This window comes from Pristiophorus japonicus, chromosome 14 (assembly GCF_044704955.1).
Source record: "Pristiophorus japonicus isolate sPriJap1 chromosome 14, sPriJap1.hap1, whole genome shotgun sequence".
In the NCBI taxonomy this organism is placed as follows: domain Eukaryota; kingdom Metazoa; phylum Chordata; class Chondrichthyes; family Pristiophoridae; genus Pristiophorus; species Pristiophorus japonicus.
In genome coordinates, this window is record NC_091990.1 from 36,201,817 (window position 1) to 36,217,335 (window position 15,519).

At 42.9% G+C, this 15,519-nt stretch overlaps 1 protein-coding gene across 2 annotated transcripts in view; it reads right to left on the reverse strand.

Moving 5' to 3' along the window:
- The window catches only part of LOC139279356 (bone morphogenetic protein 7-like), a 95,965-nt gene extending 80,736 nt beyond the window's left edge, over nt 1-15,229 (reverse strand). Inside the window, exons 1-2 of one of the 2 annotated variants that reach the window (XM_070898479.1) lie at nt 14,885-15,229; nt 14,794-14,839 (exon numbers count right to left, since the gene is read on the reverse strand). In XM_070898479.1, coding sequence (XP_070754580.1) covers nt 14,794-14,839; nt 14,885-15,184 — 346 coding nt within the window. In that variant the 5' untranslated portion in view covers nt 15,185-15,229. Of the gene's footprint in view, nt 1-14,793 lie in introns of both variants that reach the window. The other variant, XM_070898478.1, reaches the window with a different exon arrangement.
- Nucleotides 15,230-15,519: the final 290 nt, after the last annotated feature.

Genomic DNA, 15,519 nt, shown 5'->3' on the forward strand with positions numbered 1-15,519 from the left:
CATAGCTGGAGTACTGCATGCAGTTCTGTTCACCACATTACAGGAAGAATGTGATTGTACTAGAGGAGATTTACGAGGATGTTGCCTGGACTGGAGAATTTTAGCTATGAGGAAAGATTGGACAGGCTAAGATTGTTTTCTTTAGAACAGAGGAGGCTGAGGGAAGACCTAATTGAGGTATACAAAATTATGAGGGGCCTAGATAGAGTGGATAGGAAGGACCTATTCCCCTTAGCAGAGAGGTCAATAACCAGGAGGCATAGATTTAAAGTAAGTGTTAGTCGGCTTAGAGGGGATTTGAGGAGAAGTTTTTTCACCCAGAGAGTGGTGGGGGTCTGGAACTCACTGCCTGAAAGGGTGGTAGAGGCAGAAACCATCATAGCATTTAAAAAGTACTTGGATGTGCACTTGAAGTGACGTAACCTACAAGGCTACGGACCTAGAGCTGGAAAGTGAATTAAGGCTGGATAACTCTTTGTCGGCCGGCACGGACACAATGGGCCGAATGGCCTCCTTCTGTGCTGTAAATTTCTATGATTCTATGATAAAATTTAATTAATTTCAAGCGAGAGGAGTTTGAGCTAAATTTAATGCTAACTTGCAAAAAAAGTTAATTTTTGATAGATTTCTAATGTGTTGCAGAGAACCCTTCACCTCAATAGTGGCACACACACACACACACACACACAGATGATCAAGTGCAATTATATAAAAAGCTGCTGTAATAAAAGTAAAAACTCCTGCCAAATAAAACAGAAAATAGAAATGCACACAGATCATTTGGCATCTGAAAGAGTGAAGTTAATATTTCAGACATGACACTTCTGCAACAAATCGAAAAAAACTCTAGTCCTGAAATTCCACAGTGTTTCTCCCAGTATTCTGGAATCCTGACACATAAGTGGTGATTTTAAATCAGGGTTAGCAGTCTACCTGACAACAGAGTGGGCTATTGATTAATGAATAATTAACTATAAAAATATTCTTAAAGGGACATTTAGATTTACAAGGATGTTGCCAGATCTGGAGAATTTTAGCTATGAGGAAAGATTGGATAGGCTGGGGTTGTTTTCTTTGGCAAAAGTTAGTAGAATTCCAGGGAAACAATATAAACATTTGCAAACGGCTGTTTATGCTGTTTCTCTGGAGGATGCTGTTGGTCTCACACTGAAGTTACAGCAAGAAGCAGGGAGAACTCCTGCAGAATATCAGGGCTAGTGTCATTATTTCACACAGCTAGAGTTAAAATAGAGGCTGTCCTCCCTAACCGAGAGTCAAAATGGAGAATCACAGGCAGTATGTCTGTGGGAAAAGAGCAAATACTAGTTTATTAAATATTGTGCTGATTCATCTTGGCTCATTATATTATTGAAGCAGAAAGTAAACTTGATGAGATAGTTTTAGTCCGCATGCATTGGTCTTGCAATGTGGTATTTTCTGCCATTGGAAAGGGCAGGAGAATTTGGTTGGCATCCTATAGTGCATTTAGGAATTAACTGTTAAACCCAGACATGTTATCCAATACACTACAGTGAGTAAGGTGCAAATTTCAGTTCATAAAGGAGTTTGGTCTTCTTATGTCGTAAAGGACGAAAATCGGGAGGCCCAGGGGCCATCTGTCAGCATCAGGAGAAGGCTGCTGGCAACAAGGTAAGTCCAGGAGGGGGTATGTTGCAAATGTCTCACAGCCGGAGAGCTGAGGGCGAGGGGGAAGAGCCTGGGGTTGCAGAGTCCTGGACTTTCCTTGTGGGTCCCAGAAGAGCAGCCTTCTCCTCCTGGATGTTATATATGTGAATCTCACCTGTGTGTAAGACTTGCCACTTGAGGGCACACCTGTGGGAGACCTATGGGTCACCTGTGTACCCTGGTGCAAGCAGGTATAAAAGACAGGCCACTACGTTGCTGCCTCAGTTTGGAGTTATATTAGAGACCAAGCTCACAATGGTTTGAGTTTACAACACAGTATGGTGGATATGAAGGCTTGGGCTATTGTGATGGCCCTGCTCAGATCCAGGGATTCGGCAGACAGCAGTTTGCGAAGGATGCTCTCGTGGCCAATTCCAAGCACGAAAAAGTCCCGCAACATTTCCCCCAAGGATCCTGCAAAGTCGCACTGCCCCACAAGGCGTCTTAGGTTGGCAACGAAACTCGCCACGTTCTGGCCTTCGGAGCGATGGTGCGTATAAAAGCGGTACCTGGCCATCAGGATGCTCTCCTTTGGCTTGAGATGTTCCTTAGCCAGTGTGCATAGCTCTGCATAAGATTTGTCCATTAGTTTGGCCGGTGCCAGCAAATTCTTAAGGAGGCCATATACCAGTGACCCACATACGGTGAGGAGAATCGCCCTGCGCTTGATCTCTGTTTCGGCCGTGTCCAATTCATTGGCCACAAAGTACTGGTCGAGGCGCTCAACGAAAGCTTCCCAATCATCACCCTCAACAAATCTCTCAAGAATACCAACGGCAGCCATTTCCGCATGAAAGTTCATGATCTGTAACTCGTCGCCAGTTGTTATGTTCAGAATAATTCCACGAGACTGTGTTGTAAACTCAAACCATTGTGACCTTGGTCCCTTTAATATAACTCCAAAGTGAGACAGCAACGTGGTGGCCTGTCTTTTATACCTGCCTGCACCAGGGTACACACAGGTGACCCATAGCCTCCCACAGATGTGCCCTCTAGTGGCAAGTCTTACACAGGTGAGGTCCACATACATAATATTCACCAGATCAGGAACTGGACCAGCCAAGACCCTCTGCTATCACTAGTAAAAAGATGCATCCTCAATGGGAGCTGGTCGGGTGTTCCCGGGGAAATGCAAGAGTAAATTAAGCCTTTTCTCCGACGCAAGGACAAACTGTCCATCCAGTCGGATTGCCTCCTATGGGGGTATCATGTGATTTTGCCCAAAAGGGGCAGGGAAACGTTTATACGCGACCTACACAGTACCCACCCAGGCATAGTCATGATGAAGGCTATCGCCAGGTCGCACGTTTGGTGGCCCGGCATTGACTCCGAATTAGAGTCATGCGTGCACCAATGCGGCACTTGCTCACAGCTGAGCAACGCACCCAGGGAGGCCCCACTGAGTCTGTGGTCATGGCCCTTCAAACCATGGTCCAGGGTCAACGTAGACTTCGCTGGCCCCTTTCTAGGGAAGATTTTTCTAGTAACAGTGGACGCTTACTCAAAATGGATTGAATGTACAATAATGTCATCATGTATGTCCACTGCCACCATTGAAAACCTCAGGGCCCTGTTCGCCACCCATGGGTTGCCCGACATCCTTGTCAGTGACAATGGACCATGTTTCACCAGCTTGGAATTCAATAAGTTCATGGCCTGTAATGGCATCAAGCATGTCAGGTCTGCCCCATTTAAACCCGCATCCAATGGCCAAGCGGAACGGGCAGTCCAAACTATCAAGAAAAGCTTGAGACGCGTAACGGACGACTCCTTGCAGACCCGGTCCCCCCTGCAGAATTGTTAATGAAGAGAGCACTCAAAACCAGGCTCTCCTTAGTCAACCCGGACCTCAACGATCACGTAGAAACCCAGCGGCACAGGCATAATGTGTACCATGATCGTGCGGCAGCCTCGCGTGACATTGAAGTCAATGACCCTGTGTTTGTTCTAAATTACGGTCACGGTCCCGAGTGGATTGCTGGCACTGTCTTAGTCAAGGAGGGGAATAGAGTGTTTGTTGTGAAATTGTGAATGGGCAAACGTGCAAAAAGCACCTGGATCAGACCAAACTGCGATTCACGGACTACCAAGGACAGTTTGAGGAAGACCCCACCCTCTATGATTCCCCCAACACACACCCAACCAGAAATTGACCTCGCTGTGAACCCACCTTGCCCGACAGTCCGACCAGACCAGCAGAGCTGCCGTGCAGCGATGACCCGACCAACTTACCCATGCCAGGATGTCAACTCAGGCGATCGACCAGGGAACGCAGACCGCCTCAACCTGTAAATAACTTGTACTCAATACTTTGGAGGGAAGTGATGTTATGTATGTGAACCTCACCTGTGTGTAAGACTCGCCACCAGAGGGCACACCTGTGGGAGACCTATGGGTCACCTGTGTACCCTGGTGCAAGCAGGTATAAAAGGCAGGCCACCACAATGCTGCCTCACTTTGGAGTTATATTAAAGAGACCACGGTCACAATGGTTTGAGTTTACAACACAGTCTCGTGGAATTATTCTGAACATAACACTGGACACACTAAGGAAAGTTACTTTTTAAAAAAACTTGCTTTAGAAGTCCTCTCTGGCTTCCTGGCAGCTTCACCCGATGGGTCGGCCGCAGTAACTGCCTCGTTCAGGAGCAGGCCAACATTCCATTGGGGTCTTGTGTACGTCATGGGACCCTGATTTGCATTTATTAACGAGGCTCTCGCCAGAGTTCAGCGGGAACTTCATCTGCCACCAAAACCAGCGGCAGATCAGTGGCAATAGAGCTGCCCTATTTCAACTCTCCCGCTCTTTCACTGTCGATTCGGGAAGAGTTAAAATCACCTTATGTGTCAGGATTCCAAAAGCAATAGCAGTATTCCTTAGTCCTGTTCTTTTATTTAAAGCAGGGTTAGCAAACTACCTGACAACATGGTGGGCTATTGATGAATGAATAATTAGGCTATAAAATATTCTTAAAGGGACATTTAGATTTAAAAGGATGTTGCCAGGACTGGAGAATTTTAGCTATGTTAGATTGGAGAGGCTGGGATTGTTTTCTTTGGAAGAGACTTTGGGGAGACTTAATTGAGGTGTCTAAAATTATGAGGGGTCTAGATAGCGTGGATAGGAAGGCATGTTTCTCTGAGCTGAGAGGTCAATAACCAAGGGGCATAGATTTGAAGTAATTGGTGCAAGCATTAGAGGAGAGTTGAGGAGAAACATTTTCACCTGGAGAGTGGTGGGAGTCTGGAACCCACTGCCTGAAAGTGTGGTAGAGGCAGAAATCCTAATTGCATTTAAAAAGTACTTGGATATACACTTGAAGTACTGTAACCAGCAAGGCTACGGACCAAGAGCTGGAAAATGGGATTATGCTGGATAGCTCTTTTTCGGCCGGCACAAACACAATGGGCCAAATGGTCTCCTTCTATGCCGTAAATGTTATATATGCAGACTATAGATATACTCTCTGTGTAGTCACTGTATAGTTGCATACAATGGAGACTTGTTTACTTGATGTACTATCAATAAGTTGATACTGTGTATATACATGCTGACACCACTAGAGGGTGCAACTAGTGGAGACCGGGGTTTCCTGCCCTGGTGGCAGGGGCTGTATAAAAGGGGAGCCACCATGTGGCTGCCTCACTCTGGAGTTATGAATAAAGGACCAAGGTCACTACAGTTTGAGTACAACACATTGCCTCGTGGAGTCATTCATAGGGACATTACAGACATGACAGTAAATCTCTATGATTGTTACCTGTAAAGTGACCCACAAGACAGATTCATTGTGCCAAGTCATCAATGATGCGATCACAGCACAGCTACCCCTACAATTTTTTAAAACTGTAACTGCAGAATAAAAACAAAGTATTGGAAAAGTTTGTGGTGGAACATATAATGTCAGCTCTGGTGCACACTTCCTCTCACAGTTGGCTTCAGTGGACGAATCAAAAACTCCCCCAAACATGACCCCAATGCACCGTAAACAAATGCTCTCGTTGCAAAGATTTAGTTGGTTTCAGGCAGAGAGAGAGAGAGCAAATAACTTTTGAACGGGTTTAGACAGGTTAGATGCAGGAAAAATGTTCCCAATGTTGGGGAAGTCCAGAACCAGGGGTCACAGTCTGAGGATAAGGGGTAAGCCATTTAAGACCGAGATGAGGAGAAACTTCTTCACCCAGAGGTGAACCTCTGGAATTCTCAACCACAGAAAGTTGTTGAGGCCAATTCACTAAATATATTCAAAAAGGAGTTAGATGTCGTCCTTACTACTAGGGGGATCAAGGGGTATGGCAAGAAAGCAGGAATGGGGTACTGAGGTAGCATGTTCAGCCATGAACTCATTGAATGGCGGTGCAGGCTCGAAGGGCCGAATGGCCTACTCCTGCACCTATTTTCTATGTTTCTAACACACTGCAAAACGGCCCTATATGTGACTCCAGACCCACAGCAGTGTGATTGACTCGTAACTGCCCTCTGAAATGGCCTCGCAAGCCATTCAGTTGTACTGAACCGCTGCGACAAAGTCAGCATTGTGGGCGTACCTTCACCACACGGACTGCAATGGTTCAAGAAGGTGGCTCACCACCACCTTCTCAAGGGCAATTAGGGATGGGCAATAAATGCCAGTCTTGCCAGCGACGCCCACATCCTGTAAACGAATAAATAAACAAAATAACAACACAACCTTAGCACCTGGTTACTTGTTGCATCTCACCCATTATAGATATTTTTTTTTAAAGAGAAGCAGAAACGTTAGCCTGGCTGGTGAAGATCCTCAATGAGTACAAAGTTATTTATTAATATAAAACTTTAAAATGATATTTGATGAGACAATTTGATCAACACAAAAGAATGTTTATTACAGAAACAAAATCTGACGGAACAAAACTAACCTGAAGATTAGCTAAACATTAGAACAACATTTTGAAAAATGGCACTAGCTGGGTGGCACATGGTGCAGTTGTGAATCGGGAAAGCACAGCAGCATGTAGTGGTGGAACATGGTTTGGTACCTGCAACCCTCTACTAACTAAGTCAACAATCACAGCTGGAGGAGGCTCTCAGTGGAGACCAAATGATTTCTCAAAGCAAGGAGTGAAAACCAGAGTGAGAGAGAGAGAATCCACCCAGATCCTGCTTCCTAGCAACTGGTTTCACAACGAGAAAAGTCAGGCCACTCACTGGCATTGTTTTGCCGGGGGATGCGTGGAGAACCAATTAGGGGAGCAAAACGCTTTTAACAAAGAAGGCATGTTACCTCATTTTAAAATTTCAATAAACAAATCTCCCCTGTTTAGGCCCCTCTCCATTACTCTCTGACTGTGAGGGTAGGGAAGTGACCTTCTCCAAGGCTGTTGCATGTGTTGCCCTGTGGGGAGCAGCCTCACGGCAGCTCATCGCCTTCTCCTAATTTCATATCCATAATCGTTAGGTACTTTGTAGAGAATCAGTGGCACTGACACTCTGAGATACAGCATGTGAGTGGATCACACATTATTATATCCACTGGCTGCCTACTGTGAAACTAATGAACACAAAACATACAAGTTTGGCAACAAATCTTAGAAAGAAAGTAATTGGCTCGTTCATCTTTCTTGTGCAGCACCTCGATCTCATTTAAAATGGTAGACTGCAGAGCAGCCATTTATTATTGACAATTTATAATGTGTATAAAAATATTTGATTCAACCTGTGCTTTCTGAAAATTATGTTGCTACTTAAAGATTTTTTTTTTACAATTGCGCCTCTAGTTAATGGGTTGGTAGCCTAGCGGCTATGGCACTGGACTAACAACCTGGACAACTTGAGTTCAAATCATTATACAAAGTTGGGAAATTGAATTTTTTAAAATTGGGTGAGCTAGCACCAGAAAATGACCAGGCACCAACCAATGGTTCAATAAGGTCCTTCATTAAAGGGAACTTGCCATCCCCTATCCAGTCTGACCTTCATGTGACTCCAGTCCCACACTGGTTAATTCTTAATGTCCTGAGGGCAACTAGTGATGGGCAATAGATCTTGTCTCGCCAATGTGGTTCACACTTCAAGAACAAATATTTAAAAGATCATCATCAGAGATCACGCCTGGCTTCAGCTGATTGTGTCTTTGTTTTGTGGCGTGCGCCCAAAGTAACACTGATGAACTGCGGAGGGGGGAATCTTATTGGTACGTTCTTGAACTTCAGCCACAAACCTATTTACCCGTCTATTTGGTGTTTCCGCTGAAGCTAAAGGAGAAATTCAAGGTGAAGGACACAAATGGTCTCTTATTTCGGTTTCTTTTATTTAAAAAAAATAAAACCACATGCAGCTCAGTAGATCCTCTCCCAATTTCATGTTAATACATACGTGATACACTTTATTGTATCAATCAGCTGTGCAACTCCATTTATTGAGAGGAACAGGTGACTTTGGATCTATAGCTCCAAAAATCTCCATTGCTGGGATTTTCCTTATGTGATGTCTGGATCTGTTGTGGACTAAATGACAGCGATTGATTGCTATGATTTGTCAACAATATCATTATTGTATTATGTGACTCCAACATTACAACAGCGACTCCACTCAAAATACTTCATTGGCTATAAAGCACTTTGAGACTGTTATGTCTGTAATGCACTTATGAAGGACTCCACGAGGCAATGTGTTGTATTCAAACTGCAGTGACCTTGGTCCTTTATTCGTAACTCCAGAGTGAAGCACAAGAATGGTGGGCAGCCTTTTATACTGGGCCCTGTACACCTATGCAGGTGATCCTCAGGTCTCCCACTGCAGTGCCCTCTGGTGGACAGCCTCTGCCACAGGGGCAGGAAACCCCAGTCTCCACCAGTTGCATCCTCTAGTGGTGCCAGCATAGTATATACACAGTGTAAACCTTATTGATAGTACACCAGGTAACAAGTCTCCATCTTATGCAACTATATCTATAGTCTGCATATATAACAGAGACGGCTGGTGGTCATGAAAGGCGCTATATAAATGCACGTCTTTCTTTTCTTTATGGTAGAAGGCAAACTGGATGGACTTTTTTTTTGTCAAGCAATTCCTATGTTCCTATTTAACTCTATAAACTGGGTGGTAGTGGAATGAAACTTGTAGAAAATAAAGCTGATGAGTTGCCATGTAGGGCCACCCATTCGGATTGTCCGGCAGAACTTGATTTAGGCGGCCAGCTTTCCCGCCAGATACGGGAAGGGCCCTAATTATATTAAACTAGGGGTCAAGTGATGCGATTTTCATGTCAAGCAGCGCTGCTACCATTACTTCCTTAACCTGTCCAGCAGTGCAGGCTGAGGGAAGGCCACTTTCTCCTCTAATCAGCAGCACAATAAACTGAATATCAAATGCCTCACAATGAAGACATTTATTCATGGGGGATGGGCCACTCTGTGTATTGACGCTACGTCTGCTTGTAAAGTTCTTAGCAGATTGTAGAATTGTTATCAGGTTTGCTGCTGTGTAGCTTCTGTAAACAAGTAAATTGCCCCTCAATAACTTGAGATATTTTTGCATATGAAACAGTAGCACTTGTTCAATTCGAGTTGCTCAGCTGTATGTAGATGAGAACCCTCGATACAATAACTGCATGGCAGATGACGTGACGGCTCTCAATGAGAGTCGTCTTTTCTGTGTCGTAATGAACTGCTTCTGTTCTATCCAATTCCGCCCAGGTTGCCAGCTGCAATTAATGAAACAGGAGGGAAGAGGGGTTCAAGCCTGCCCTGAGAAATGAACATCATAGGTTTGTGTAGCTCCAGAGAAACAGGAGGTCGAGTTGTGCTCTTGTTCGCCCCACAGCAAGCTCCCAGTCTCAGCCTTCAGGGAACGTGCTGTGCAAATCAATGACATCCCCAGAGGAAGAGAAGGAAAGTCAGCTGCGCTTCCCAAAAATAGACTTGATGCAGAGATTTGGGGAAAAGTCTAACTCCTCGTGCAACAAATTTTCATGGCCTAAGAAAATCAAACAAGAGCAGAACATACTTTTAAAGTTCCATGGGGCAACATGTAAAAAAAACATTAAAAAATGTTGCAATATTCTCTCCATATACAGGGCAGGATTTTTCTCCGTTTCGTCACCAGATTTATTTGGCCATACCTGAGGCAGCCAACAGAGGTGAATTGGGCAGAAAGGTGTCACAAAGGGCAGACATCTTGTGCTGTTGTATTCTCACCCTGCTCCATGTAACTAATGGTTCTGCTAGTGTAGAGTTGCCAACTCTGGTCGGACGTATTCCTGGAGGTCTCATCACATGACCTCCCGCCCAATCAAACAGCCTTTTTTCCCCATCTGCAATATTTTTTATATCTAATAAATGCAAGTGCTCAAAGAAAACAAAAAAATACATACGCAATATTTTTTTAATGGCCCGATGCTTTTTCTCCAGGGTTTCTCCAGGAAATTCATCTTGAATTTCGAGAGAATCCGGGACAATCCTGAGCGTTGGCATCAATGTTCCCGTTAAGCTGCGCGGGGCGGTCTGGAGTTCCCGTACAGACCGCTTGCCGGCTTCACAATGGAAAAAACACACATGCACGGAAATTTGAATGGGGCGTGCATCATGTTAAAGATGCCGTGTAACCCTCTAAAAATAGATGGAACATTGGTTGGCATCCCTACGCCAGTGTTATGGGACAAGGCATTGGGCTACTTGTGGTGGGGCAGTGGTGCTCCTAACCTGAAGGCCACAGGGACGTGGAAAGTAGTTTTTGAAAAAAATTGCATTATTTAAAGTTGGTTTTAATTATTTTAAAGTTTTAATAATTTTTGAGAGAATTTTTCAAAATTTTTCTTTACAAATTTTAAGTTTCTTTAAATATTATTAAAGTAAAATGTTTTTAATTATTTAACATATTAAGATATTTTAACATTTTGAGGTCCACTGTGGGAACTATTGGGGCCTCCTTTGAGCCTCCCTTGTTCCTCTGCTTTGACAAGGAAGAGGAGCATCAGTAGGGAATCCAAGCTGAAAAAGCACCACATGCTTCCTCTATCAAACAGTGGAGTTGTGCCAGCTCCAGACAGCTGCAGGCACAGCTCACAGGACAGACCTTGGGCTGACAAAGATCCAAGGCCACTTCCAAACGAATTCTCCTGCAGGTCCCTTCTTGGCAACAAATTCAACTCAGTCGTTGGCTCACACAAAGCTACCCTCCACAGCTGCCGTTTGGAGATCATTCTGCCACTCCCTCATACAGGCATTCTCTACCTTGCCCCGAATCATTCTGCACGTATCCCGTCAGTGACAGAAATATCTCACTGACAACAAACCTGGCACCCTCGTTGCCTATTCCTGAGCGTGGTTCTCAGGTGGCCAGCTGAGGATTTTCAGCAGGAGTTTTGGAAGATTGAGGTGCTATTTCCTGGTCTTGGGTGTGGGCCATTTCCCCTTTAAGAAGAAAGTTGTATGAGGGCACTTTTTGTGCCATTATATGGATTGCAACCTAGTTTCAGAAAGCACTCTGCTAAGGCCACGTGCCACATTACAACAGTGACTACACTTCAAAAGTACTTCATTGGCTGTAAAGCGCTTTGAGATGTCCGGTGGTCGTGAAAGGCGCTATATAAATGCAAGTCTTTCTATTTTTTCTCCTTCCACAGGCCTGTGTAAGCTTCCTTCCAAACCACTGAAGACTCTTTAAAGTTATGGGCTAGGTGCCGCAAAGAAACATCAGCCTCAGGCATTGCATTGAGCCACAATGTTATGGACACAACATGCCTGCCTTGACCCTTTCAGCTGCTACAGCATCACTGGATTTTCCTCTGCCTGAAGGTAGTCTGCCTATAGAGGGCACTAATAGCATTCAGAGCCCAGCACGAACAGGTAAAGAAGGTGCACTAAGGAAAATTAGACGAGTTCTGTCAGTATAACACCGATGGGTTTAAAAGACATGCACTTATATAGCAGCTCTCATGACTTCAGGCATCCCAAAACATTTTACAGCCAATGAAGTACTTTTGAAGTGTAGTCACTGTTGTAATGTTGGAAATGCGGAAACCAATTTTGCAGACAGCAAGGTCCCACAAGCAGCAACGTGATAATGATCAGATAATCTGTTTTAGAAATGTTGATTGAGTAATAAATATTGTCCAGTACACTGGGGAGAACTCCTCTGCTCTTCTTTGAAATAGTGACATAGAATCTTTTACGTTCATCTGAGAGAGCAGTCGGGACATCGGTTTAATGTCTCATCCAAAAGACGGCATCTCCGACAGCGCAGCACTTCCTCAGCACTGCACTAGAGTGTTAGCCTAGATTTTGTGCTTAAGTGGGACCTGAACCCACAAAGAACAATTCTAGTGGACATTTGGTGGTAAATCTGCCGATGAGGAAGGTCCAGCCCATCATGTCAGCACAAGAGCACAAAACTGATACAAATGGAGAGAACATTTGGCCTATCATATCTCATCCACTCTGAAAAAAAGCCACAGTCTGTCCCTCATGTTATCGAACTGTATTATGAATGAAGCCAAGGGTTTCATTTCCACCGCGCCGACTGGGAAGCTGATTCAAATTGTTGATCATTCTTTATATGAAGACGTTTTCCTTGACATCTGTTTTAAATTGTATTTGTACAAGTTTAAGTCTAAGCCCCTTTGTCCTAATGTCGTAGCTTACCTGGTCTTCTAACTCGTTCTAAACTTAGGGTTATCCGGATAGAGAAGGTCACAATATAACGAGCAAATATTATTGTGATTATTGATATGTCACAACACTGTTGTGATCATTAAAAGATAAATAACCATCAAAGTAGCAATTTTTCACCCTGCTATTTTATATTAAAGATGTTTTCAAACCTCAGTTCTTTATCTTAAAAGTTTCCATCTAGTATACAAGAAGGACATATAAAAAAGGATACGAAAAATGTTCAAATTATTCAATTGAAGGTAATTAATTTGAGCTATATTTGCCTTCTGTGAGGACATTTAGACATTGGTAATATTTTAAAATAATATTTCCTAAATAGGCTTTCCATTAGTATTGAAAAGGCACATATTCCTGTATAAAATTGCCTGCTACAAGTTCAAATGTACTATATAAGCTCAAGTTGTTGGCTCAGAATTTGCTGTCAAAATAAGGCTGAGGCTAATGCTGCTCACCATTATTTATGCACAAATGATACAGCAACTTCAGGCAAGGGGCAGATGTGCGGTTAAACTCAAAAATCCAACAGTTACTGTCTGGGCTGTGCCGCTCCAACATTAGCTTCATGAAAACAGCATCTTGCTGTCTGTCTCACCATTGAACTACATTGAATGGCATGAAATTGCTGTACTTGTACGGTAGATACAAACTAAACTCGTCACAGAACGTCAAGTCAAATCATTTTATGTCTAAGTAATCTTTTTAAAAATGTGATAAAGTATTAATTACTGCCAGTCAACCTCTGTGGCACTGAAAATTAACTAGCATAAGTATGGAGTCCCATTCCTTCAGATCTTAATTGTTGAGAGAGTTAAAGTTAAATTTATAATGTATTTGTTTTTCCTTTTCCTTTTGGTCTCTTTCCTCTCTTAATTCAATCTTTCTTTCTCTCTTTATTTCTCTTCTTGTATCTGATTTGAATTCACCCATTCTGATTTATACTTCCTTCTCAGTCTCTCACTGTTTATTGCTCAATCCTTCAATCTGATTGGTTAAGGAGATACACAGTTGCTTTGTCCTGTTCACAGGTCCCAGAGGCTCCTTTCTCTCACTGTGACGTTATGAGCTCGTACTTTCAGCCTCTTGCCACGTTAAAAAAATTTTGAAACCCAAATGTGCAAGGGCACATTTAACTGACGGCCGACACCATTAAATGCCCTGCTACAGCAAATTATGGCCCATGCATTGCAGATTATACTTGATTTTGTTATATAGATGGAGAAGTGCAATAAATAACAATTTTCTTGGGATGGGATATACTTTGGGGCCAAGACACTTTATGCTATAGAACTTAAGTATTTTCTGGGACTTTCAAAAATAATATAGCAATACTCAAATATATACTCAGGCTACTGAGTGCATTTTTTCCAGTGATTTTGGTGGATTTATGATACTTGAATTTTCTACATGTTCTTACACAAATAATTACATCGAAGCTACAGCACAGAAACTGGCCATTTGCCATGCACTCATCCTTCACGGTTAGGAAAGTGTTAGGTAGTGCCTGGATTTTATCCTGTGTTGATAATACCAGCTTAACATTCAGGTCCGCAGCCCAAGTTAACTATCCTGTAATCCCTGCAAAGGTTTCTTAAATTGGTGGTGATCTGCATTAGGTACTGGAGCAAATGGCATGTATCAATCTTATAACAATCCAACATTTAAGAACTGATTTTACATCTCCAATTTTAGTATATTAGTAACCATTGGGAAGAACCATATGACACATTTATGTCAGCTAGAGGTTTATTCTATAAGGGATATGTGGAATGCTTGAGATAGAAACTGTGATAATGTTTTGTTAATCTAATAATATTGGAAGCACAAACCCATTTTTGGAGAATAAAAAAAAGCCTGCTGCCCAGTTACTGTTAATAGTTGCATTTACAGAGAAACACATTGTTAAAGGAAATTAATATAATTCAATGCAGGACTAATGCAGACCTTTATTTTTAAATATTTTATCAATACATGAGAATCCACTTCAGGTCACCATTAAGTTAGCTGTTACAGGTGGGCTTTCAGGTGTCATTGCACAGATGGAAGCAGCGAATATACAGTGGTAGCTGTACATCAGTACCTAGCCAACCTGCACATCAGACATTTTTTTTATTCTGCATTGACTTGATTCAGCAAAACCTCACCAGGACAATACATCTGTGCAATATTTCACTTCTGTTAAGTTTGCAGTTACACTGTAGTTGCTGTGAAACCAAAGCGCTGTGAGATTACCTCCACCAGCTGGTCTCACACTGCTTTCTCAAATATAAAGCACCATCGACAAATTAACTTCACACCCAGGTTATACTACAAATTGCGCATCAACCAAAAGCCAAACTCTGTAATGTAACTGGCCTATAAGAAATGTTGGCATGGGACCATGTCTGCATTCAACCCATTCAAAGTATGTAGACTCTGCAAGTGTAATGCACAATTACTTTTTCTTTTCAAACTTACCTACATTAACAAAGCTCATAATGGTATCTGCTTGACTGAGAAAGGTCTCTTCCAGGGGTCTCTGAGTGCTCTGGAACACATGAAAAGGCACCGAGGCTCCCTGCCACCTGTCTGACTCTTCATTGGCCACAGTGCGATAAAGATCCAGCATGAAGACTGGTGCAGACGACGAGCGTTTGACGGAGAGCAGAGGTTTGGGGCGCCGAGGTAAGCCCAGAATAGACAAAATCTCTTTCTGCATCTCTCGCCTCTCCCTGCTGTTCAGCCTCCGATGGATAAAGCTTGAACGAGGCTGCTGCTTCACCAAGCTCCCGTTAATTAAATCCACAAACAGTCCCAATAAGCAGATCAGAAGAAAAACTGTCTTGTCACATCTCCGCATTCCAGCCATAACCAATAATTTCTGTTCTTTTGATTGATTTTATCTTGGTATTGATAGAAAAACTCAGTACTTTGAAAAATATCAAAAATGTCTCCAAAATTCTTCGCAAGCATGTAACTAGGTAATAAGTTTCCAAAGATGAAAAATATCTGCTGCAATTCAAATACAAACCTTTATAAGAGAAAAGGAATTTCAAGAGACTTTAAAAAATTGCTGCAAGTTCAGTGCAGCTCTTTGATAACCATGGCTACCAATCAAAGTTATAACAGATCCATGAGCTTTAATTCCCTTCAGAAAATATGACAGTTGAATTCAGTCGCAGACTTACACTTTCAGCCCCTCAG